The sequence below is a fragment of the Pelobates fuscus genome, chromosome 6 (assembly GCF_036172605.1).
Source record: "Pelobates fuscus isolate aPelFus1 chromosome 6, aPelFus1.pri, whole genome shotgun sequence".
Classification (NCBI taxonomy): Eukaryota; Metazoa; Chordata; class Amphibia; order Anura; family Pelobatidae; genus Pelobates; species Pelobates fuscus.
In genome coordinates this window covers 283,855,231-283,883,227 of record NC_086322.1, presented here as the reverse complement: position 1 = coordinate 283,883,227, position 27,997 = coordinate 283,855,231, and the positions used below count along the sequence as shown (strand labels likewise).

Below are 27,997 nucleotides of genomic sequence, written 5' to 3'. Positions count from 1 at the left end.
TATCAATCCCCCATAATGCTCTGACAGCCATAATGCTGGCAAAGCATCAAGAGAGATGTAGTCCACAACATCTGGAGTGCTCTAACGTGTCCAAGTTTGATGACTTGAAAAGTTGTGGCGTATGGCCTCCCCTAATCAGTGCATCAGCAACATTTTTACTATTGAAATAATTAACAGCCACTCCCTCCTCTTTCCATTCAACACCTTCCTATGCAAAATATAAGGTGTGGGTTTTTTTTTCTTACATTTTAATCTACTGGACCGCTCACAAAAGGATGCTAGTTGGAGGTAACACTGATAAAAGATATCCCACTGTGGGAAAAAAACAAAACATGAATGGTACTACTAATAAAACCATTGAGATACGCTCACATGGAGTACTGCACATATTAGATATAAGGAAGCAAACACGTCTCATCTCCCACTGGCATCGTTCACTTCTGTAGAGTCATCAACATACGTCAAAGAATTGGAAAACACCTTCCTTTCAATCATACATCTTGAAAAATACCCCGTCGTCATCATGTTGTGAAGTGCAAAACATACGTGTCAGAATGAAAGTGAGAGTTTACCACGTTTTAATTTATCAAACTGGGCAGCCAATGGAAGTTAAAATCACCATCTTTTTCAGCATCTACTGGTTGCTCAGAGTTCTAATTTAAAAAGCTGGGGTGCTTATAAAGATTCTCTCAGTATGATTTATAGGAATATTTTTTGACCAATATTTATTGCGGGGTTAAAAATATAGAGCAGAACACAAAAATGTGTAAACTGTTTCAGGATATCCCTGCTTACAGGTTAATGCTGCCTCTAAATGATAGGTTAATAAATGACTGTCCAGGTACTCAAGGTGACACCAAGTTAGCTTGAAAAAGACCCTGCAGGGTCGAAACGTTGCTTATTGCTCCAATAAACAGTGCTTACTTTTGTGTCACCTTCAGTGCCTGAACTGCCATTTATTATCCAGAACTGCAAAGTGAGGTTTGGCCTACCTCTGGCCCGGTTGCACCCTAGGGACCAGGAGAGTGCGGTGCCCTAAATGTATATGGTCTGGTCAGTTTTACGAATTTCAAAGCATGCAAAGATGTACCATGGGGAAAAAAACTGTTTTTTTTATAATATGCACAAAATAAGAATTTGATAATAACTAATAACCTATTTTGATACAGGGTTTATCTCCCCATGGAGACACTGAGTGCTTGGCTATTGATTCAATTGTCAATAAATTCATATTTGAATTAAAAAAAGCTGAAATGATCTTTAGATTGTAAGCTCATTTGGGCTTCACCTAATATCCCCGTATTTCATACTTGTATTGTTAGAATTAAATGTCTTGTTTACCTATTGTACAGCGCTGTGGAATAAGTTGGTGCTATATAAAAAATTGTAATTGTCCTGATGTGGCAAGTGACTGTGTCTCACACGCTTCAGTTCTCATACAGGCAAAGAAGCATTGAAACGCAGTAAATAAAAATAGGGAATACCTAAAAAACATAATAAAATGAGCGTATTTAGTCATAGGTGCCAAAACAAGGAACGGCCGAGGGATTTATTGTCAGGCAAGTGTCAGAGCCGTGTACTGTGTAATGATTATCCAGTGATGGTTGACTTTGGATGTCTTGCTGCATGACGAAGCTAGCCAGCAAACCACGGGAGCTTCAATCACCAGCAGCAAAAAGAAAAATCTGATTTCTCTCAGTCCTCAGGTTTCTACGGTATATTTTCCCCAGCTCATGTCTAATTATTGCATTTACTTGTGGCTCCATGAATGTTTGAACATTAAAAATTGATAGTTTGATTGAGGTAGAAGGCAGGTCATCTTTTCCATCGGTACGATCTACGCAACAGCCAGTGCACAATGAACGGCCAGATAAAAATAAAGAACAGAGTCCGAGATTGGATGAAGAGAGAGATCCAAGATTTCTGAAATAAAGGAAATATGCTGAGGTGCAAAGATATTAATAATATTAAATGAGTAATACTTTCAACATGTACAAGACACTCACTGTCTAATACAAATCCTAAGATAGAAGCGTTACGGGGTTATTTACTCAAAGGGACTCTAGAGTCACCAGAACAATTACAGCTTATTGTATTTGTTCTGGTGTCTATAGCCTGTCACTGCAGGCTTTTTTTTTTTTTTTTTTTATTCTTTATTTTTGGTATGCAGGTAGTTACAACAGTGCCTGTCTCGCCACAATAGCGTCGGCAGGCTCGGTTTTCATTGTCATATTAGTACAGAAGTGTGGCATGTTGGTTATGCATACATTTTTAAATTAAATAGGTAACGATAACGTAAACTAGCTATGAACAGTTTGGTTTAAGCTAAAGTAGTGTGGCTAGCATGAGGTGTTTTTGTCTGTCGCTTCTAATGTTAGGTACATATAGATCTATGTGTGTTCACGGTAAACCATGCTAAATTATCAGTCGCTTCGGTAATACATGCTGATTTATCGGTCGCTTCGGTAATACATGCTAAATTATGAGTCGCTTCGGTAATACATGCTAAATTATCAGTCGCTTCGGCAAAACATGCAGAATTTTCAGTCGCTTCGGTAATACATGCTAAATTATCAGTCGCCTCGGTAATACATGCTGAGTTATCAGTCGCCTCGGTAATACATGCTGAGTTATCAGTCGCCTCGGTAATACATGCTGAGTTATCAGTCGCTTCGGTAATACATTCTGAATTATCAGTCGCTTCGGTAATACATGCTGAGTTATCAGTCGCTTCGGTAATACATGCTAAATTATCAGTCGCCTCGGTAATACATGCTAAATTATCAGTCGCTTCGGCAAAACATGCTGAATTTTCAGTCGCTTCAGTAATACATGCTAAATTATCAGTCGCCTCGGTAATACATGCTGAGTTATCAGTCGCTTCGGTAATACATTCTGAATTATCAGTCGCTTCGGTAATACATGCTAAATTATCAGTCGCCTCGGTAATACATGCTGAGTTATCAGTCGCTTCGGTAATACATTCTGAATTATCAGTCGCTTCAGTAATACATGCTAAATTATCAGTCGCCTCGGTAATACATGCTGAGTTATCAGTCGCCTCAGTAATACATGCTGAGTTATCAGTCGCTTCGGTAATACATGCTAAATTATCAGTCGCTTCGGCAAAACATGCTGAATTTTCAGTCGCTTCAGTAATACATGCTAAATTATCAGTCGCCTCTGTAATACATGCTGAGTTATCAGTCGCCCCGGTAATACATGCTGAGTTATCAGTCGCTTCCGGAATACATGCAGAATTGTCAGTCACTTCGGTGAGACATGCTAATGCCACTGGTGTCAGGTCCCTGAACTAGATATTGCAAAACATGTTAGCTTGATTTGCCCATACAGCCAAGCTGATCACAAGACATGTGGATAAACAGGCCGTACATTACATTTCACAGCTTATGGTGTTAGCTAACTATGAGTAATATTGCGTTATCGCGGTTATGCTTTACGTAGCAAGGACATTTAAACCACAACTGCAAATGCAAGGAGGTACCTTTTATGGAAATTAGTACATATAAACTTAGCTGCAGTATGAGTGGGGAGAGCAACTAATCAGTTATCTAATAGTAGGCTCATATAACCAGCTTAGAAATAATGCATTTTTAACACACTAGTAACGACACTTGGTTAATGTATCTGTGCCTGCTAAGCGTTTAACAGTTAATTAGTGTGGAATATACTGCGTATACAATAGGGAGCAAAACATGACATATATAGAAACAGCATATTTCTGAGAGTTAGTGTGCCACTTTATAGTAGGTGCACTGAGAGGGTAGTGAGTCCTTCAACCTATGCCACTGGCAGTCTCTTATCTGTGTGGCGTGTCTGAAAGAGCCGGGTGGATGTTGGTGGACAGTGGACGGTGGAGGTCTCCCCGCCTGTGGGCCGCAGAGGGGTACCCTGTCCGCTGCTTCCTCCGGCAAGCCGATCCACTGCCTCCTCGCTGGCGTCGCGGCTGGCCCCGTGGGTTCTTGTGCTTTGCTGGGTGAGGAGTGTTGGGGTTGCTGAGAGACAAGCGTGTCGGGCGCTCCTGTTGGTCTTGCTCTGCAGTGTGGGAGCGTAAATTCTGGCTCCTGCGAAGCGCGGTTCTTTTTCCAGCTGTGCTGCGTTTCGCCTCCGGTTCCGATTGGGGGCGATATTGGATGTATGGGGGGCGTTCCCATCTAGTTGGCGCCGAGTTACCGGGCGGATCCATGCCGTTATCTTTCTCACTGCCAGCCTGTAGAGCTTCCCCCGGACTTTCATCTTTGTCCATAGGTTGTCGCAGAGCTGACCATAGAACTCCCTCGTGTGTTTGGCAGGTTTGATGAGTGTGCTCTGTGTTGTGAGTTTTGCCTGGCGCGCCATCTTGATCTGGCGTTGGCGGGTCCGAGTTGCCTTACGTTTAGTCGCTTGGTTAAGCTGTGGTGCAGGGGTATTCGTCCCCCGCGAGAACCAGGATATCCCCCGCAGGTCCAGAGGGGGGGTAGCAGGGCTGCTGTGGTATCACGCTTGTGGGCATGTCCCATGTCGGGCTGTCGGACGCTTCCTTCTGCCCTCAGATCTCGCTCTATTTTAGGCCGCCGCGTGGCCGGCAATGAGTTTTCCGCCGCGCACAGGTGCCGGACCGGTGTCGATTTGTTGCTCGCGGTCTGCTGAGTCGGTCCCCGACCCCTGTGTGCTGCCAGCTCTGGTAGGTCGCACGGTATTCGCTTAATTTTGCTCATCTTTGTGGGAGCTCGTGTGAAGTGCGTCCGGCCATCTTGGCTGCCAGGCCCCGCCCCCACTGCAGACTTTTTAATGTAAACAATGCCTTTTCATAGAAAGGGTAGTGTTTAACTTGCTGCCTAGTAACACCTCTAGTGGCAGTCACTCAGATGGCCACTAGAGGTGCTTCCTCGGTCAGTGCTGCACAATGTGCAGCACTAACGTTCAGCTGCACCATCCCCACAGAGATGCATTGATTTAATGTATCTCTATGAGGAGATAGTGACTGACTCAGTTCAGTGTTTTTCCACGCAATGCTTTCAAATGGGAAAGCATTGGATTAGGTGAGATGAGCTCAGCCAAGGGAGTGGAGCGTGGACAGAGCCAGCCACAACGAGAGCAGCGCCGTGCTGGAAAAAGGTAAATTAACTTTATAACAGGAGGCAAGGAAGCTGGGTACCTGAAATGTGTTTTTACAACTAAAGTGTCAGGAATACGTTTGTATTCCTGACACTATAGTGTTCTTTTAAGTGAGAAAGGTCCGTAATTCAAAGTGTATTTCAAATGCAAGGCCTAAGTAGCCGAACTGGAAGAATTCTCCATGTTAAGTATGCTTCCAGGTCAGCTACGTTGGCCTTAAATTTGAAATTCACTTTGAATTCCCAACCATTCTCAATTTAGTAAATAACCCTGTGAGTCTTCTAGAAATGGATTTTTGTAGAAATAGAGTATCCCTCAGTTCTTTCCAATCTGCAGTGATAGGTACAAAGCTTTATCACTCTGCTACAACAGTAATATCAACAAATCTCTCTCACTCTCCTACAACAGTGATATGAACACATCTCTCTCACTCTGCTACAACAGTGATATGTACTCACCCTCTGCTACGACAGTGATATGTACACGATTCTCTCACTCTCCTACAACAGTGATATGAACAAATCTCTCTCACTCTCCTACAACAGTAATATGAACACATCTCTCTCACTCTCCTACAACAGTAATATGAACACATCTCTCTCACTCTGCTACAACAGTGATATGTACTCACCCTCTGCTACAACAGTGATATGTACACGACTCTCTCACTCTCCTACAACAGTGATATGTACAAATCTCTCTCATTCTGCTACAACAGTGATATGTACAAATCTCTCTCATTCTGCTACAACAGTGATATGTACTCACCCTCTGCTACAAGAGTGATATGTACACAACTCTCTCACTCTGCTACAACAGTGATATGTACAAATCTCTCTCACTTTGCTACAACAGTGATATGTATTCACCCTCTGCTCCACAGTGATATGTACAAATCTCTCTCACTCTCCTACAACAGTGATATGTACAAATCTCTCTCACTCTGCTACAACAGTGATATGTACTCACCCTCTGCTACAACAGTGATATGTACACGACTCTCTCACTCTGCTACAACCGTGACATAGCAAATCTCTCTCACTTTGCTAAAAAAGTGATAAGCACAAATCTCTCTTGCTGCTTGTACTAGTCTCTCTTATTCTGCTACAATATTGCTAAGTATTTTTCCACCGCTCCAGCAGTGACACCTACAAATTTCTCGCACTTTGCTCCAACAGTGATTTGTACAAATCTCCTTGATAATGCTACAAAACACAGCATAATGAATGCGGTGCTGCTTGGGCAATCTGATTCAAACATTGTTGTGAGTCCTTGAATTATTCAGTTCAGTTCCCAATGGATGTATGACTGGAATGCCGATCACTGTGTGCAGAGGTGATTTAGTACATTCTCCACTCCTGGGGATATGGGGATATGTCTGCTTCCTCTTGTATGTATGCTATATGGAGTTATTGACAAGATAACTCACCATCTCTTTGTCAGTTTCATGTGGAGTTTCCTCCAACTGCTGAGCCTGCAAGAAGAAAAGAGGGCTTTTTCTCATGTAACGGGATAATAAATACATAAATAAACTTTTAAAGCCTATTTAACACAAGGACACACACAGACACATGTTGTAAAATATCAGCCTCTGTAACACATTTTAACAGAATAATGATGTTGGGTAACCTGCAGCATCTTTTCCAGACTTTCAAGACGCTGACTGATGCCCTGGATGGATGCTTGCAGGGCGTCCACTGTGGCAGCAATCTGGTGGCTCAGCTGGTGAGGTGAATGCTCTTTCCTGATCTGTGATCCACTGGGCATGTCTGAATCGAATGTTTCTCCAGAGCTCACAAGCCAGGATTCACTAGTTGACTGAGCCACTAAAATGCAAAATTGAAATATTTTCCCTAAAATATATAGTTAAAAGCTTTGAGAGAAATATACATACAAAACATGCGCCTTTACAATTCCAGGTACACCCAAACCTCCTTAGATTACATGTCTGATTTGTACCTATCTCTACATCACATTCGGTATCCCTCAGCGTTTCTCGCTTCTGCCTCCTGCTGTGCTCATTTGAGGTTGTGGCGTCTGAGGTTGGTTGAAAAAGGTGAGGTTTGATCCGGGAATCGATACCTTCAAACACCTGCAGAACAATTCCAAAAATGAATGTAACATAGGGAAAGTCATTCCTACAGGAGAATTCAGTGATTCATCAAGGAGACACAAATGGTGGGGGTATTATGACTGACTTTGGCATCTCCCTGAAAGTTATGCGTGGGGGTCACTGACAGACTAAATATGATTATTATTAATAAAGCGCCAACATATTCTGCAGCGCTGGTTGGACTAAAAAAAGTAGTAGTTTGGAGATGGATGTTCAGGAACAGAAAGTGGTAAAGAGATCTGCTCAAACGAGCTGAAGGAATCACATCTATTTTTTCCCAAGTTCTGTGACTTGTACAATTTCTGCAAAACCACGTCTTGTATCCTGGGAAACTCCTGGTTTGCGCCCAATGGTTTGTCATCTGGCTTATAGGTCAAACAATTGTCTAGGCTGGGGGAGCAGCGTGAGCCTCTGTTAGCCCGGTGACTAAACTATAAGAAGAGACTATAAAAATGTGAGTGCGCATGTTAACTAACTTGGCTTATTAGCCTGTATTTTTAGACTTCATTCGATTTCTTTCCTGCATTTTCTTCACATTTCATGTTGTGATGGAGGCTCTAATGCCACAGACTTCTGGAGAGGCTAGAAGGTCAGTTTCCTGCTCACAGACTATGGGGCTGGTCCCAAGAGCCCCTAAAGGGGCATTGTAACTGTGAGGAGAGGTATGGGGGCCTTGGAAGCTTACTGTGCTTCCCAGCCAGACTTGAGGACCTCTAGGGATTGCTTGGACTCGATTTACATTTTGAGCGTCTGACCAGGTGATTCTCTGGAACTGTTCTTCGGATCAGGACAATGCTGACATCCTGTCAATCTTTAAGTGGGTATAGCTAGGTCCCCCGAACTCCAACTAGAGCGCTATCTGGAAGTGAGGTCAGGGAGACAAGGAGCCATCTGAGGATACCTTGGGCTTGAGAGCATTTCCTTCCACAGAGGTCCATGAACCTATTTTTGGAGACCAGGACTAAACATCAGCACACATGGAACTCCACCCTGGATTGAACTTGGGCACAGACTCTTCTAACAACCTACTTTTCTATTACATGAAATACACCCCATCCTTATCTCTTGTGTCAAAATACCCCACCCCACCTAGAATGTAAGTTTGTTTGAGAAGGGGCCTCAGATGCTTCTATTCCTGTATGTCCCATTGCAACTACTTGTTTGTTAGTCCACCTACTGCACAGTACTATGGCTTTATAAAATAATAATAATTCGGTCTACTAATTTTCCACTCAGCTCTGCCTCCATAACAGGAAGCTCTACTAACTCTAATATTAAAATTCTCCTTTCTTTGAACTTACTATTTGTTAAAGTTACCAGCATACATATTTGTTAACTCACAAAGACTATCTGAACATACTTCCTTAGCATTCAGTAATAGGGGCTGTAAAGATTATATCTCACCCGTGTGACCATCTGTGGTATTGCAAGCTACAGATGCAGAGTACATCCTCCCAAGAAATCTAAAAGATGTCTAGGTAATTTAATATGGAATTAGACACTCAGAGCAACATAACTAGGGTTACCACCATGATGGGCAGCACATGAAAAGGTTTTCCCTGCAGTAGTAGAAATTAGAAGAACATGAAAGGGACACTATAGTCACCAAAACAACTTTGGCTTAATAAAGCAGTTTTGGTGTATAGATCATGCCGCTGCAGTCTCACTCTTCAGTTCCTTGCCATTTAGGCATTAAATCGCTTTCTTTATGCAGTCATAGTCACACCTCCCTCATACCATAGTTACACAACCTTCCTAAGCACTTCCTGTAAAGAGTCATCTAATGTTTATACTTCCTGCCTCCTGCAAAAACATGGTTGTTTACTAAAGTGAGAACTCAAAGAGTATTTAAAAATATTAAGGCCAAAATAATCAAATACAAATATTCTTTAACTCAGTTGTGCTTTAAGCTTGGCTATTTCGGCCAAAGGTTTTAAATTTACTTTGAATTCTCACTTTTCTGAATAACCCTGATAGTGTTCAATAATCACTATAAGTATAATAAACTCCCACCTTCACAGGAGCTTTTACAGTATTCTATGACAGAAAGCAAACAACTGATTACAACTCTCTTGGGTGAACCATAAAGCTTTGCTGTGAATTATTAAGATAAGCCAAGTATCACTTTAAAAGTTATTCGTGTGTCTTGACTGGCTGAGTCAATTCCTAGCCTGGGCAGAGCTCACTGCTGAAGCTACAAAGCCTGGGTTTTACAGCATGCATGAGTATCTTTTCATTTTTTTTTTAATTTTATTATGTTTACTACATTGTTTTTGCATATATTTTTGAATATGTTACATAAAGAGTAAAATAAAGGTAGAATGGGTTAACTCCAGCCAGGAGTGTTCCTTTAAATAGTTTACGCTCTAATTGGCACTTTTTGTAACAGAATTCTAATGATTTCCCTTGAAGCTTGCTTACCTGTACACGTCCTACTTCTTCTATACTGTCGCAGAAATCTTCATTACTGGATGCCCAGCTATGCACATCCCTTGCATGTGGTACAAAGTTGGAAGCCTCTCCTGGAAATCAGGAATGAATATTCAGATTAGACAGGAGCAGACAGAGATTACAGGTATAGCAAAGCCAACACCAGGCTTCGTCGGTGCCATAACACACCTACTCTGATTCTGGAGCAATGTACATGCCGGAGACACGTTTTATTTTACATAATAGATATTTCATGTCTTTGCAAATGATAGGTCAACTTTAACTCCTTATAACATCTGGTTTGTTAATTCCTGCTGTATATGGTTACTGTGGAGTGCTGGATTATATGTATACACAGACCTATAGGGTCACTTCGTATTTCTTCTCCCTGTTGATCTGGCTGTGAATGCACCCACACTTGCTCGTCTTGAGGTATGGAAGCTTGAGAAGTTGCAGATGGAGAGCAGACGACTTCCTTTAGCCCAAGGTCAGGTTCCTCGTCATCGGGATTTCCAAACTCTAGATAATGGAGACATCTTGACTGTTAAAAAGATAGTTTCACCTAATGCATGAAACGCGCACGTGCCTCTAATCATTGTATAATAATATTAAACATTTAGTTTGGTAGCAACACTCTTAGAGGGACTAAGAGTAGATGGAAAGAAAATATCTGATAAAAATTAACAAGATTAAAAGAGGCTTTGAAAGCGGGAAAAAATAGTAAAGAAATTGTTTTTAAAAAAATATGTATAAAGAGGAAGGGATAGTGATTATAAACACATATAGCTATTTTTAACCATTTAACCCCTTAAGGACACATGACGTGTGTGATGTCATGATTCCCTTTTATTCCAGAAGTTTGGTCCTTAAGGGGTTAAACAGATTTAAAGGACATACCTGAAAATGAGAGAAATCTCAATGTATCTCTCCTGGTGAAATATTTTATAAATAAATAATTTAAGGAAAGGGAGTACCCTAAACATAGTTTAGAAAATGCAAGAAGAGAAATGGTCTCCAGAGACACCAGTCAAGCTTTGGCGATTGGGTCTGGAGCGCTCCAGAGTCTCTGGTAGCACAGAGGAAGCTGACCTGGGGGAGGTACTCAGTCAGAGTACAGGAGCTTCGCCACAAGGTTAACACAAGATAGCAAGTGTTTGTATTATTTTTTTTTTTTATCCTTGAATGTAAATGCTACATAAATACATAAATGCTTAGTAATTTGAGGATTTTAAAAACTTTATTTAGAACGATACACATTTTAACATATTAAACTAAACGTTAATAAAATGTGTTTAGTCGTGATACGGTATCAGTTTAGGTCAGAGCTGCTGTATTCCAAAATGTTCTTAATGATAAAGCATTGTTTCAAGTGAACCTGTTATGAAACAGGACATCTGGGAGAAGAACCTAATTTTAAATCGTTTTTTTCTCCAGAACTATACATTTGATAGCAAAACTGCTAGCACAATGTATAGATAAAATGTTATGCTCAATCTAATGAGTGTAAGTTGTTAAGGGCATGACAGGTTATTAAAAAAAAAACGTAATAATATGAAGTGCCATCGTGTGGTTTAAAAGGTTACTGCACTGGAGGAAGTCGTAAAATGTTTGCAGTCAAGACGGAGATGAATTGGTAGGTAGGAATAATTTGCAAGCGACTGTAAAGTATGGAAAATACTAAAGCCACCATAAATAAGCCAAAAAAGACCTTGACTGGACACTTTGAGATGTTTCTTATGTGCTGCTAACCTACCTAAGGTTAAAAGAACCCTTCTCCTTTGCTCCAGATACCACAGATCCAACATGCCGCATCAACAGTTGCTTAGCAGACCTCATAGAATGGATGAATGCTAGTTGGCTTAAAGTGAACCCAGACAAAATAGACTTACTCTTAGTGAGGGGACCCCAGGCAACAAAAATATCCCATGATCACCCAACTGGCCTGGAGCTTGGAAGCTCTGAACTCATCAGTTCATCAAAGGTACGAAACCTCGGAGTGCTGATTGACTCTAGACTATCATTTAAACAGAAGATTTCCTCCGTAATAAAATCTGCCTACTTTCATCTGAAAAACATAGCCAGGATACAACACCGGATGATATGCAAACATTAATTCATGCATTTGTATCCTCTCGGGTAGATTACTGCAATGTACTTTACTTGGGCCTCCCAGAAAAAGAACTCCATCGCTTTCAGACTGTACAAAATGCAGCAGCCAGACTACTGACCAATCAAACTCGCTCCTGCCAGATCACACCTGTTCTCCACTCCCTGGCTTACAATTAAATGGTGAAAACATATTTTAAAATTGGCCTACTAACCTTCAAAGCCTTAAACAATCAAGGCCCACAGTACCTGAAAGAGCTCCTGACCCTACATTCCATCCCATTCACTTCGGTCAGACAGCAAATCCCTCCTGTCAGTGCCAAGAATAAAGACAGACTCAGGTTCCAGGGCATTCAGCCACACTGCCCCTACCTTCTGGAACTCTTTACCCCGCACAATCAGAGAGGCACTGTCTTTACAGGCACCGTCTTTACAGACTTAATGCCAGCAGGCATTCAGTCCGCTCATCTGACCCTCAGAAACTCCTAACTTTTATGTCTTTATGTTTGTATATTTGTAAAGTGCTTTGAGTCTCACAGGGAGAAAAGCACTATAAAAATCGCTAATTATTCTTATTACTATATAAAAGCTGCACTGTGATTCTAAGAATACCATGTTGTATAAACATTTGTATTTTACTTTTTTGATGACAGTAGTGTATTATTTCTGAAAGTACCACTTTAATTGCCACTTAACTCGTGTTTCAAGAGGGGAATAAAAACCTTTGGGCTGGGTTGCATGATCAGAGATAGGTTTATCAATAGTTGCTACATAGCACCTTCCCCATTAAAGACTATGTGGAAATTCCTTGTTCAAACAGAGATAACCTTATCTGTGGGTATTCAACCTAACCCTTGAATTGATAATGCAAGTTGCCATGCTTAAATATCTTATTTCAGGGGGCGGGGCCTGACCGCCGAGCAGACTGGCCGCACGAAGCCAGAGCTCCGTAAAAGAACCTACAATTAACCGAATTTCTCCTAACTCTCCACGCGGAATTTATTAATCTGAAGCAGCAGAATGCTGGTGTAACCCCGAGACCCAAGAGGCGGGACCGCCGGGCTCGGAGCGGCACCATAAAGCGGACTCAGCGTGGCGGCCTACCAGCGGATGCAGGCGCGGGAGAGGCGGCCGACCTCCCCGCCGGCGGTTCTGCAGGACAACGCTGCGGCGAATAGGGCTCCGTTCACCCCCCCTTGCCGGTGAGGGATATCCCGGCATTACCAATCGACTGCTAAGCTAACAGGCTCTGCCTCAAGCGGGACTTACCTGATCCGGACGCACCTCACTGACACAGCTAAAGCCGAAATGGCGACTACCGCGCCTCTAACATGCGGCCTGCTGGAGAATTATGAACAGCGGCTGGATGCACTGTTTAAAGACCTCTGGCAGAAACTGTGGCGCAGAGGGGCACAAACTACAGGGAAGACCAACAAGCGACGTCACTCACCTCCCGGTGGCCTGAAACACGAAGCAGGTGGACCAACCCGACCAGCCCACAAAACACAGAGAGCAGGGGAGAAAAGAGCCACAACTGGCCCAGAATCACCCAAAGCTTACTGCCACCCTTCGGGGCTGAAAAAACTCGACAGACAGGTGCACTGGGAGGATCGTGCCCAAAAAGAACAGCTAAAGCCACCAAGCAACCACGACCCAAGCGAAGGCCCTCTCAAGCAATTCCTCGCAAAGCCGCAGGGGCCGCTGAGCACCTCATCGTTCAGAGCGTACGGCTGCAACACCCTGCAGGCCTAAACGGTCAGCTTACAGGCCTCAACCGCCCACCAACAGGTCGACTCTCACTCTGGCAGGAAGATCCTCACAACGCCATTCGGGGGGACAACAATATTCCAGCAACGGGCGTGGGTTAAGGTACTCTCGAGAGCACAGCTGACTCAGCCAGTGTCCCATTGTTCATGGGTCCGTTTGTTGGCCACTCCTGGCAAACTTCGGGACTGTACCCGACTACACCGCACCTGTCGCCCGACGGAACACTGGCAACACGGCATGAACTAACTACACACGTAAGCCTATAGCCCAGGATAAAGGCCAAATGACTGCCTAGCTGTGCTGGCATATCAAGCCTGCCACCATGACAGATCATATTTTATTTTATTTGTATTTTTTCTATTTTCTCTTAATACTCTGCTTTATATACTGCCTTGTTGCTATGATAAAAGTTGAATTATATACAGCAGTGTGCCGCTAGACTACTATAGATAGGCGTATCTATAACTATAACTCCAAAAGTCTTACGGCTCATGTTATAAGCGTGTTTCATTTTTATCTTTTATCTTTGGTTAATATGTTTATGATAGTTCTTTCCCTGTCTCACGTATAGAGAGGCAGCGCATGATATCTAGCCTGATGCTATGCGCTTGCCTCTAATAGGCATTGTTACGCTACTTACCACACAAAGCATATCACTTACGCCTGTCTCTAATATGCTTCACTAAACTACACTATACTCAACATTGGACACTGCTGCTCCACTGTGCAAGCAACTATTGTTACTCTACAAAGCAAATTCACACACCATACCTAGACTAACATAGATGACCTAACAATTTCCAGCTACTAGCATCATTCTTTTGCTAAATGTTGTTATATTTTGTAATAATTTACTTAACCTCACTCTGTTAAAGTACCTGCTCAGTAAAACAAAAAATTTGTGCGAATTAACATGCCACTGTCTGACTACTGTGAAAGCCTGAGATACGCTATTGTGGCGTCTGTCAAAACTTGTAACCACCTGCACAACAAAAATAAAGAATTAAAAAAAATAAAAATAAAAAATATCTTATTTCAAGGGACGTCATGAGTACAAATCAATATAGTTACAGTGGCACTGTCAGCTTTGGGGTCTTTCATGTTTTGAAACACCCCTAATGTGACATGTCTGCTTCCGCCTATCTAAGCAAAAATAGTCCCCTTTTTGTCTTATGGTATTTTTTGATTGCACTGGAATTTTTGCTAAATTCCTACACAGACTACATGAGCTTTTCATAAAGTGGCGGTACAGCTTGATGATGCATACAGCCACTCAAACCTCACAGACACGCCTAACTGCTACTACTAAAACACCAACACGTTCTGTATCTTCTACAATATGTTCACAAACAAAGAAGGAAAACATTGCATGCATAAATAAAGGTCTCTGCTTGTGAGTCCAACACTATTAAAGGACCATTAAAATCACCCAGCCCATGGATTCTCAATAAACTGGGTTGAGAGCAGTGGTCCTGTATGTTTAACTCTTTAAGGTTCCATTCCAAACCCATGGATTCAGTGCTTTTCTATGAGCATTGGATGCAGTCGCGATGCTCATCACAAATGCGAGCATTGGACTGGACCATCACTGGAGGAAGCCAAGCCTCCTCGATGTTGTCGTAGGAGGCGGAGAGGACAGAAGCACCGAGGTAGTGTAGGTGCTGGAAAAAGGTAAATAGAACTATTTTTTGAAAATTATTTTTATGGAAATTGGTGGTGAAAGGATTGTTATACTAAAAAAAAAGTTTTGAAATGACAGTTGTCCTTTAATAAACAGTTTGAAAAGTTCTATATAATTGTATTTTGCATAGATTTCTTGCATTTTGCTTACATAGAGGGTGTACCCACCAGGGGTTTCCTTGAAGAAGGTATCTGGAGGACGAGGCATATCTGGAATAACTTCATACAAAGGTCGGAAAGGCTCAAACATATCAGGAGACTTGTCATCCAGAGGCACTGTGTCGATAATCTATATGCATATCAAAATGTACAAACTTCAATATACGTTGAATTAAATCAGTTCCAGAACCCACTGACATGAATGAAATAATAAATGCATTGAAATTACAACGTTGCAACCAAATACTTGCACATACAGCTGTTCAGCGTAAGAAGTTCACATTACAGCACGTACGTGAAATTTCAACCAATCAAAACAGTGCATTGTTAAAGGCACCCACAATAATAGTTGTGCGTTCTTAGTTGTAAAAGTAGAAAAGGACATTCATTTTATTTATAGTGAAATCTGTGCTTGCAGAAAGCATGTCACGGATAACAGATAAGTGAGTTGTTGTAAAATTGATCATTAGAGAAGATAAGCATTCAAGAAATACATGGGCAATTAGAGGTCAAGGTCATAGTGTTCAACAGACTGAAAAAATGGTAAGAACAGTCCATACAGGATACAATCAGTGTGTTTACACGAGCTTGGTTTGTGTTTTAAGTTAGAAAGTGGGGACAGTAAGGTATATTGTTAAAACTACGGTTCCACTGAAGGCGACACGTACAGAAAAAAAATATTTATAATAAACAGAACGTTTTAGATTTTGGTTTTGGGTTCCTACTGGCTGCAAGGGGCATTTGATTGATCAGAAATATATATGTGCACTGTTTTGAGTTTATTTTTTATTTTGTTTGTTTCTTTTTGTAGTTCGTAAACATGTGTCATACCTTTTGTGCCACTGATTTCATCTCTTTGATATAAGCACACATGGCATCATCTTGACTCATGTCTCCAAGCCGGTTCCAGGCATCCCTAAAGACACATACATTTTATTTTTGACATATATACATACACCTATATTATCACGTTCTATTCTCAGCATATAACTAATGACAAAATATATGCATTATTAAATTATAAGATCTGTGCACTTTTCTGGGACAATGTACAATCTACTGTACTACTTATTTGTCATCAGTAGGCCTGTAGAGACCGGTTTATTCTAATAGGGAACACAATATTTGTAAAATATATTCCCCATGGCTCTCTTTCTGTCATTAATAGAGGTCATACAAATAATAATATTCATCTTCTTTTTTTTCCCCTTCTTCTGTTTTTTTATTCAGCACAGCATTTAGATTTTTGATGTCCATTATCCCTTGGTTTAGTGCAGTACCATATTTAAGGAATTAATTACCACTTATATCGACCAATAGGATCCCAGAATCCAGGCCGTGGAATGCTACAGGGACCTACTGTGGCCTGCTTGTAGTAGCTGTAGAATCGAAGCATCTCTTCATACGATGGACGATATGCTCCTAATCAGTGAGCAAGAAAAATACATTTTGTGAGGAACAAAATAAATATACATTTGTAAAACGTATACTTCCTGTGGCATGGCTGAGATATTGCAATATTAATTTATTTCCAATATTATCAATTTTTATACATTGACAACAAGTTCCATAGAGCTAAATGCACTGAATAAAAGCGATTGTAAAACTTTTTTTTTGTATAGTCAGAAAAAAAAAATCAATATATGTTGGGCATGACAGGTGCACTTTAAGCACTATAACATATACAATTTATTTCAGTGGTTGTGGGGCAAGGAGTTGTTTTGGCGCAGTCCCTCTGGTGCTCGCCAAACTATTCAAATGGTTCAACAAAAAACCTGGGTTCCCTTCTGCTTTATCCACCCAAAGCTTTTCAACCTTGATCTGCAATGGTGAGCAGCAACTACTGGGGAAACCTGCCTATGGTCCTCTCGCGGCCAATCATTGCCATCTGCCATCAATGCTGTCAAATAATTGTTTCCAATAAAAAAAATAAAAAAACAATGAAAAAGAAATAATGTTCACAAATACTGGCTGATTATAGTTTTCTTAACATTGAGCTATGTACACTCTCTATAGGCAAAAGGTTAAATGCGAGACTCTGACTTCTACATGAGAATACCAGATGCTGTAAAAAGGTTCTGTGTTGGATTTTGACCGAATTACTGTGAGCGATGAGTGTCAGAATCAAAGTACAGAGGCAAAGCAGATTTTAATGGCTAAAGTACAGGATAAGTGTTCCTGATCACTGCCAGGCACATTACACATATACCAATTGACGGAAGTGGCAATAGAGACATAGAACAGTCTTGCAAGTATTGTCAAATGCAAAATACAGGAGGCAAACATACAGAATTATCCTTTTACTTTCCTTTTAATTTCTTTCACCTGCTCTCCTTCCTGTGCTAGGATTCTGACTATGCATTTGCTTTTTATTATACTTAGAAAAAGGGAAGAAAATAGAAACTGTTTTAGTATCTGTAGGAGTATCTGTCAATCTATGGATTTATATTTTATATACACTGTAACTTGCCATGGATAGACTAAATAAACCCATTTGTAAAAAAAAAAAGGTTTCTTACTTTAACGCATGCGGAAGAATTGATTCTATGTCTAGGTGTACCTACCATTTTTAGGCAGGCCCTGGATGACAGACACTGCTGCATTAAATTGTCTCTGTGGTTCCGTCTCATCTTGGTCTATCAACATCTTTTTTTTTATATATGTCGTCCCGCCGACCCTGTGATGGACAGTTGTATCAGGTCTACGGCTCCGTTAGCTGTAGAAGATCCAAGTGCAGTTTGTCACTGCAGCTGAAAAGAAATCCGAGATAAAAGATGAACTCTGATCTGTTTTTATTTACCTATTCTTTACTGGAATGATTAGAGAAATAGTGACACCAAAAGAACATGTTTAAAAGACATTATAAGGATTAAATGGCATAACACATCTGATGGTTTTAATTGGTGAGTCCTATTGAAACACTCATTTTGAATAAACACTTTTTGTACCTACAATGGACATGTTACAGGTTCCTTCCTTTTGAATGGAAAGTGTTGGAGGGAGGGAAGCAGGACGAGATTGGAGTCAGCGCTCGTTTCTTTTTTTACATTACATAGTTTTATAGTTACATAGCTGAAAAGAGACATGCGCCCATCAAGTTCAGCCTTTCTCGCATCTGTTTTTGCTCACATCTGGGGGTTTTTGGCAAAAAAAATCCAGTTTGAAGCACTTTCCAATTTTGCAACAAACTAGGAAAACATTCCTTCTTGATCCCAGAATGGCAGTCAGATATCTCCTTGGATCAAGAAGATATTACCCCACAAATTAAAAATGATATCCCTCAATATTATGTTTTGCAAGTATTAATTCAGTTGCTGTTTAAAGATCTGCACCTACTCCATTAAAACTACCTCTTCAGGCAGAGAATTTCACATTCTCATTGTCCTTTGCCTTAGATGAAATCTCCTTTATTCTAGTCTAAATGCCTGACTTTATGTCCTATGTATAATCCTGTTTATGAATACATTTCCAGACAATGGTTTGTGTTGGCCCCAAATATATTTTTAGAATGTTATCATATCCCCTGTGAGGCAGTGTTTTTCTAAACTAAACCGATTAAAATGTTGTAACCTTTCTTCATAACTACAATGTTCCATACCTTTTATTCATTTTGTAGCCTGTCTCCGCACTTTCCTAGTGCTATAATATTCTTCTTTAGAAGAGGTGCCTTATATTTCACAGTATATCTACATTGTGATCTTACCCTTGATTTATAATGAGGCAAAATTTATTTTTTTAAATTAATGCCCCTTTTTTAGACCTGACAATATCTTACTGGCCCTAGCAACTGCTGACTGGCATTGCACATTGTTGCTTTGTTGTTGTCTATAACAATCCCAAATCCTTCTAGTGTGTTGTTATCCTTAATTCACTAGTTCCGGGTGTAAGTTGTTTGTGCTTTCTTTACCCCCAAAGTGCATAAACTTGCATTTGTCTACATTAGATTTAATCCCCCGTCACCCGATTTATCTAAATCCCTCTGCAGTCAAGTAATATCCTGCTCACATTGTATTACTTTACAGTTTTGTGTCATCTGCAAACACTGAACCATGACTTTCAATGCCTATTTCAAGACAATTTATAAATATGTTAAATAGAAGCGGACCCAGAACAGAATCACTTAACATGTTTGTCCAGCTTAAAAATGTTCTATTAATGACAACTCACTGTACTCTATCTTTCAGCCAGTGTTCTACCCAAGAACAAGGATTTTCAGCTGCACCAATTTATTTTAAGGTCAACACTAATCAATTGTGTGAAATAATTTAATAATACTTTTTGCAATGGGAAAAAAAAAATTCAAAACTCTTAATACTTTGCTACTTTTTAGATTTCACCTACGTAAAGAGAGATTCTAATGCACTGTATAATATGTATGACTGTACAATTTACCTATAACATTTGGAACTTAAATAAACCCATGGACATGGCACATTGTAAAGAAAGCAATGAGGAGGATATGTCTCTGTCTAACCCTTTGACAGCCAGAGAGGTGAGCAATTTTCTTCTCTTGTTAATAGGTAAATACCCTAAAGAAGTGATCAGACCTTTTGCCAGTGACATTAAGGCAGGGTGGTCCATTGGCTGAGGTAAGCCTTGTTGAGCAAGGCATTCAGTAAATTGCAACGAACAGGGCTATTCACTAAAATGAGAATTCAATGTGAATTCGAAGGGAATTTCAAACATAAAGCCAGACTAGCAGAACTGAAAGCATAGCGGACGTATTATTCCAGTTCAGACATTTTAACTTTAGATTTGAAATCCTCCTTGCATTCTCACTATGGTTAATAAACCTGTATATAATTTCTATGGGAGAGTCTATAGTTCTGCACACGTGCGTACAACGTCCCAGTCATTGCTGTTATACAGTTATTTCTAAGCAGTTCAGCCTCTATTTCGTTAAAGTTCCAGGGTATAGTTTTATCAGACATCTGGGTACTTGAGTCCACTGGAGTGGCTGCAGCGATAATCCGTTAGTTTCAGTATGCCATTCTCCTAAAGGTATCTGGTTATGACGTCGCTGCATTGTTCTGAGCAGTAGCGATGAAGGGTCCTTTAAATGTCCCATCAGACTCACTTTATGCTATAATTATCTCACCCAGTCCCTTTGCATATTATATAACGAGTTTTCCAGTTGTATCTGACTTTTTGACTATCTGGTGAGACATTTACGGAGTCCTATTTCAGATCTCGCTTCTGGAGTCTGGAGAGACAAGATGATGTATTCACTGCAAAATATAAAGTTGGTTCTAGAATTCTTTACTGAGACTTCATTGGATATTGGCTTGATGTTTTGATTACATACACTGCCCCTTCAATTTCAGTAAGACAAACAGTATGGCTCAAGCTATGGCTTATGAATGACCTGTCAGAGAACAGTCTCAACATTTCTAGAGGTGCCTGCTATTTCGGGATCATTCGGAGGAGGAAAGATTTCTTCCTCAATAGTGAAAATGCAGGTATCCTTAGGCTAGTGCAACAATTGAAGAGTATTTAGAATAAAGGTTATTTTAAGAATGGTGAGGTCTCTCAATCCCAATTGTGGAAAAGTGGTCATAAAATTCTGATGGCAATCCTAAAGTCACTTATTCCACAGACAGCGAATAGGTGCAACAATTCATCTATAACTGTGTTAGAAATGACGAGCACGTAGATTTTCTGAATTATCCAGGAATTGATTGTACCGGAGCTCCAGGACTCAGTCTGAGTGTCTCAAACAAACTCGCTCTTTTACCCGCAGGATATTTAGAGCGGCTATAGCAGCTCACTTAAACATCAGCTGAGACTTGATGAAGGGTGAAACACAGTACACTTCATTCAAGAAAACCACATATATTTATTCACACACAATGCCTATACACCCTCAAGGGGGTGATCAGCATTACAAAATATAGTTCTCTTAAGTTAAAATGATTAAGTTTAAAGCTAATGCAATTTCCTCTCTTCTGTATCTGCTCCAGAGAGAGACTGCTAGGAAATCAGAGCACCAAACCCCCTTCCCCAACACAGAACTCCACAACCCCCCCCCCTCCCCCCCCCCAGCTACCCATTGTCCAAGGTTTGACAAGCTGCAACTATGTTCTAATCCGATGTATAGTTGATCGTCGCCGGCTTGTATCGTCCACGTTCCAGGCTACATCTGCTATGTTTTTGGCAAGACATTAGAGATGTGAGAATAGTCCTTTTGGGTACTTTTGGAGTGTTCTGTTCTGTGCCATGGTCCATAATCTGTTGAAAGGAGGATGGCATTCAAGCCTCTCCATGAGTACACAAAATAATTATACAATATAAATAAGACAAAGAGAACAAGGGAGTGTTAGGTAGATTAGGATTTTTGTAGTAAATATCAGTTTACCTTCAAGATCCTCAATAGAGAGTTGTGTACGCTAGATTGACTGACTTCCTTGTATCGCACTCTCTGCTTGACCCGCTTAAATCTGGATTCCGTGCTCATCACTCTGTCAAAACAGCCCTGACCAAAGTATCCAATTATTTAATTGCTACTAAATCCATTGGTCACTACTAATTCTCCATGACCTTTCTGCAGCTTTGTTCACCAACAACTTCTTCTCATTCTCCGTAATCTCGGTCTACAAGACTCTGCTCTTTCCTGGTTCTCTCAGTGCTCTTTCAGTGTTTTGTTTTCTGCCCCCTCCTCCTCTCCTCAACCGCTGTCTGTCGGCGTTCCCCAAGATTCTGTCCTTGGTCCCCTACTGATATACATCTATTCTGACTCCCTTGGTAAAATCATCAGCTCTTTTGACTTACAATATCACTTCTAGGCTGATGACAAGCAAATGTATCTGTCCTCTCCGGATCTCTCGTTGTTCCTCTTGACTCGTGTCTCTGCTTCTCTGTTATTTCTAACTGGATGTCTGCGCACTACTTAAAAATTAACTTGTCCAAAACAGAACTTCTCATCTTTCCTCCCTCAAGGGTTGCTACTCCCATGTCTGTCTCCCTTCAAGTAAATGACACTACCATCAGCTGTGCAGGCTCGCTGCCTTGGTGTTCTCTTTGACTCCAAACTCTTATTCACCCCTCATGTCCAGTCACTCACCAAATCCCACCGGTTCCATCTCAAACACATAGCTCACGTCCGCAACTAACACCAGATACGGCTAAGGTGCTGGTCCATGCCACTATCATCTCTCACCTTGACTACTGCAATGAATGTGGCAACGAGGCTCATCTTCCTGTCTGCTTGCACCTCCCATGCCCCCAGCCTCTGTCAATCCTTACACTGGCTTCCCATAAGATTTAGGGCTCAATTTAAAATTCTGGTTCTTGCTTACAAATCTCTACATCATGGGTCGTCAACCTGGTCCCTACCGCCCACCAGTGGGCGTTTTAGGATTCCATGTGGGTTGTTAGCAGAATCCTCCCTCCATCCAGAGAGATGAACGCTCTATTCATCTCTCGCGCACTAAGTGGTAAGCAGGAAGTACGAGGTTGCAGATGCGTGTGCATGAAAGCGCGGGCGTGTGTGCCTGAACGCGCATGTGCGCCCATATCGCGCGCACGTACTCACGTACGAACACATGCGCTCGTGAACCAGTGTAACACGCGGATAGAGGAAGGGTTTGGAGTTGGAGAAGGTAGGGGGATACAAGATGGCACGGAGTGGAGTACTTGGAAAATAGGAGAAAGAAGGAGCAGAGTATTTGTAGAATAGGAGAAAGAAGGAGCAGAGTATTTGTAAAAAAGGAGAAAGAAGGATCAGAGTACTTGTAAAAAAAGGAGAAAGAAGGATCAGAGTACTTGTAAAACAGGAGAAAGAAGGATCAGAGTACTTGTAAAACAGGAGAAAGAAGATGCAGAGTTCTTGTAGAATAGGAGAAAGAATGAGCAGAGTACTTGTAGAATAGGAGAAAGAAGGAGCAGAGTACTTGTAGAATATGAGAAAGAAGAAGCAGAGTATTTGTAAAAAAAAAAGGAGAAAGAAGGATCAGAGTAATTGTAGAATATGAGAAAGAAGAAAAAAAAAATATAAAAAGGAAAAGGAGAGAATTGTTGTTGGCTAATAATAATAATAAGTGGGCTACCTAGCTCAGCCTTCCTGCTAGGCATTGCTATAAGGAAGGTAAATAAATAGAAAAAAGGAAAAAATGGGGGAAGGGGGGCGGGGGGGATTGAGGAGGGAGAGGAGGGGAGCTGATGCACGGATGAGAAATCATATTATGAGCAAACAGAGAAATCAGTTGAACATCACCAAAAGAGGAGACCTTTGTTTGTTCCTTGCGAAAATATAACCAAATATCAAATATTTAGTCTCGCAGCATCAGCCTCAAGGATCACATTAATCACTAGTTAAAGGTAATTTCAATTTACTTTATTGTTTTCTCATTAAACTTTATAAAGTTAAAAACATTATAAACATGCATAAAGTAGAAATAAAAAGATAAATGTTTTTTTTTTTTTTTTTAAAAAACACCCTCCTTTCTAAAAAATATTCTGCACTTCTGGACATTTTTCCATCAAGAAAGGTGCATTAGTGGGCGGTAGGTAGAAAAAGGTTGACTACCCCTGCTCTACATAATGCTGATCCTACCTACCTATCCTCATTAATACACAAGTATGTCCTGTCAAGGCCCCTAAGCTCTGCCAAAGATCTGTGTTTACCATCTGTTTGTACTACCACCTTCAAGACTTCTCTATACTGCACCATTCCTATGGAACTCACTTCCCTGCTTCATTAAACTCTCACCCAGTCTCCATTCCTTCAAAAGATCAACAAAAACCTAATTCTTCAGTTAAGTATATCAATAAACTGTTAATAGCCTTTCCTCCCCGCACCTTGGTGATACACCTAGCTTCCTCTTTTCAACTGTGTCATCCAAAAAACTAAGCCTTCATTGTAAACCATTCTAGAAACCTACTTTTTCACGTACATACAATACATCCTACTCTTACTTCTTGTGTCACTTTACCCCACTCCTTCTACAATGTAAGCTTTTTTGTGCAGGGCCCTCAACACCCTCAGTTACTCTGCATCCAACTGTTCTTGTTGCAAATAACACCACCCATTGTGTTTAATTTGTTGGCGCTTTATAAATATTAATAAATGGACCATATGATGTGCAGTAGTTGTCTTAGGGATTGTTTGAAGATCAGACACCATGTGTGCACGCTTTCCTCAATGGTAACAAAACTGGCTCTTCAATCCATTGTTATCATGTTTGTACCTATGAGACTTTCTGTGCACACCTTCATTCAAACGACTTTGAACATGTTGGCTCTTTTCACCTAATCGTGACTCAAAACTGGTGGATTTGCTTGTCTCTCTATGTTTAGTGTATCAAGGCTTCAAGCAAAATCTTCCGATCTATCTGTCCTGCCAGACAGTTTTCAACAGAGTTAGGCTGCCACATTGTCTCTGCCACTATTCAACTGTATCCATTACATAAGGTTCTCAGGGCTAATTCTTCCAGGGCACCCCCTATTGGCCAGATGAAGCAACGTCTCCTGTTGAAAGTATTTCCTGAGCATCTATGTTGTCCTCATTCAAAACGTTCACCCACCACATTTGGATACTAAGGCTTTATGTACACTTCAACCAAACTAGTTTGATTTCCGTTGTTGTTTAGCAAACCCCCTGTGTGCTGTTTCTGTCCTCTCTATTCTATTATTACCCAGATGTTATGTTACCATGCAAAACTGAAGCTAGATAAAATGTATCCATGTTTACCAAAAAGTTATTTAAATGACTATTGCCATGGCAGCATTACACTTCCCCTCCAAGCTTTTGGAAAAGACTGGCATACAATGGTTGGTAAAGGCTTCTTCAAAACGGTGTAATCTTTCCTATCCTATTTCTTGAGAGGTAAGACTGACTAATTAAGGTGAATGTGTATTGTACGTGCAATGTGGCCTAATTAGAAAGGCACGTTATATAGTTTTAAAAAAAGTGTTAATTTTTCAAAAGAGGAAACTGGTCAAATATCCACTTAAAAGAGGAATTTGCTATATTTTTAGATACATTGGAGTTCTTCATTTGTATATGATGTTGTTTGAACAGAATATATATATATATATATATATATATATATATATATATATATATATATATATATATATATATATATAAAGTGTACTAAGTAAATTCCCTTTTTACTTTATTTCAGTCACCACTAAAGCACCTGGCAGTGTTTCAACCCTCCCAGATCTTTATTACTCTGAAGAGAAGGTAAGGACAGACTCTGTTCTGTGGCCGTGGGCTGAACCTCTCTACATTCTATTATAGACTCTTCTGACAGATCACATTTCCTTTACCCCAGTAAACTCTATTGGTGCATTACTAGAGAATAAAGTGCATCAAAGCTAAGAATTGAAGACTAACATGTACTGGCACCAATGACATGCCAAGCATAGTTAGGGGCATCTGTTTCCAAATAGTTAAACAAATTCATATAAAATTGGGCATTCTCTCCATACGCACACAAATACCTGCATGCAATCAAAAACTAAAACCATAGATAAACCTCCTGCTAGTTAAAGAGGTGTGCTCAAATCCTACCTGTGACACTCTTAAAGATAAGTTCTGACAGTCCTGTTTTCAGTTACTCCAGTAAACACTCTGAAGGACTTTCAGATTCTGTCACCAATACGGCTAAAAATAACGGCCATGCTAATTTGCATAATTAACAATATATGAGTGACATCACACGACCCCTCATCACCAGTTGTTACATAACATCACGAGGGGTGACTTGTGAAAAAATAAATATTTTTAAAATAAAAATCACCTAAATCACTAAGAAAATAACTTGCAGCGTGTGTACTATTTCTGAGTGTGTGTGTGTGTGTGTATATCAGTATGTATACTGTGTCTGTTTGTAGTATTGTAAAATAGAAAGGGGAATCACACTCAATTCAAATAAAACAAAAGGTACTTAGCTGGACCATGGCCCAGCACTAGCGCAACAATAAGAGATACCAGTATCAGAACACTGCAACGTTTTGACCCGATATGGCTTGACAAAGACTCTATCTTAGGTCGAAACCTTGTAGTGTTCCACATGTTTTAATAAACGTACCTGAAGTAATTGGAGTGCCTGGACCCTCTATCTGATACTGATAACTGTTTGTAGTATTGTGTCATTAATATGTTTGTTTCTACTGTGTATGTGTACAGTGTTTTGTGTATACTGTGTATAGCAGAGTGAGTCATTGTGTGAATACTTTGTCTAAGTGTGCATCTAGCAATGTGTGCATACTGTGTCTGAGTGTATGTGGCAGTGTGTGCGCGATTGTGTGTATACTTTGTCTGAAGTGGGGGTGTCATTGTTTGTATATAGCAATGTGTGTACACCATGTATAACAGAGGTGGATATTCACATTGCTTTTTCACCATACCGTTTTTGCAATACCATACCATTTGGGACCAACAATACAGCTTCGAATACCGACTGTGCCAGTAACATACCAGCCAGGTGGCAATCCTAGTCACTAACATGTTGTCAACATGAACCTAGTTCACTCAAGCATCTCCTACAGATAACGCAAATTATGTGTTTTCTATGATGCCTTATCCCCACATGCTCGCCTACAGACCCCTATACATGGCATTGCGATATACAATGAACGTCAATGTCCACCATAACAGCTTTGCATGTAATTTATCAAAATACATGAAAACCCTCTGCCACCCACCCTAAAAAAACAACAACAAAAAACACCGACCAATATTTTTGAAAAACAATTGGCGCTTTCCTCCTTGAAGAATTATTTATTGGGTATGGCTGAAAAACAGCGCAAGTCAATGGACCTAGTTCCTGTATGGGGAATTAAATATGCAGCTTTTACCGACGGCAGATATAATATATTTAATCAACATATGATCATCGGCATCTTTATATAGTCAAATCATTACATTTATTTAAATAATATAATGACTAACTCAAAGTTTTGCATAAAATGTTTTAATCAGAGTCCTAAAATGGTACTTATTTCTCCGTTGCAGAAACACTATATATACATATTTATTTATATATATCCTGAGGAAGACCCGAACGGGTTGAAACGTTGATCAGCAACCTGTAAACCGTTTGATGGATTAAAATACTATTATTTCTCTTTAAAAAGACCGAAGCGTGCATCTTTATTCTACATACTGTATATATATATATATATATATATATATATATATATATATATATATATATATATTATATAAAATCCTTATGTTTATGGGTGCTGGCTTTACCTCATTTGGGATTTAGAAATAAATACTTGGAGATAAATAAATACATGGTTTATTGCACAAAAAAGAAAACAAAATAAAAAATACTTAATAATTAGAAATATTATGACATGTTTATTTTCAGGGCAGAATGAGCTTTGCTGACCATTTTATTTATTTATTTATTTATGTATAAATGTAAATGTTTCTCTGCTGGTTCTACCTTGTTTTGAAGGCGATACCATGGAGAATGCAAAGAACCTGCTCGTTCGGGACAGCGGACGCACAGGCCTCTAGGCGTCTTGCCTTCCGGGGTCGGTGTTGAGATTCATCCGCCTGAGACCCCCTCCGGTACGGTATGCATCTGTCAAGAAAGCTCGGGGATTGTGCAAAGGCCGAAGGCCAGCCTGGAAGGGTGGCTCGCATTCCTATTGGCTCGCGTA

At 40.3% G+C, this 27,997-nt stretch overlaps 1 protein-coding gene across 1 annotated transcript; it reads right to left on the bottom strand.

Moving 5' to 3' along the window:
- Positions 1 to 24: 24 nt before the first annotated feature.
- Positions 25 to 27,967, bottom strand: ACBD4 (acyl-CoA binding domain containing 4). The gene is made up of 11 exons (XM_063459326.1): positions 27,778 to 27,967; positions 17,938 to 18,123; positions 16,675 to 16,795; positions 16,205 to 16,289; positions 15,383 to 15,503; positions 10,022 to 10,180; positions 9,653 to 9,753; positions 7,078 to 7,210; positions 6,748 to 6,944; positions 6,548 to 6,592; positions 25 to 1,923 (listed from the first exon to the last, which is right to left on the bottom strand). The coding sequence occupies exons 2-11, from the start codon at positions 18,017 to 18,019 to the stop codon at positions 1,816 to 1,818; spliced, it is 1,152 nt and encodes a 383-aa protein (XP_063315396.1). The 5' UTR covers positions 18,020 to 18,123; positions 27,778 to 27,967; the 3' UTR covers positions 25 to 1,815.
- Positions 27,968 to 27,997: the final 30 nt, after the last annotated feature.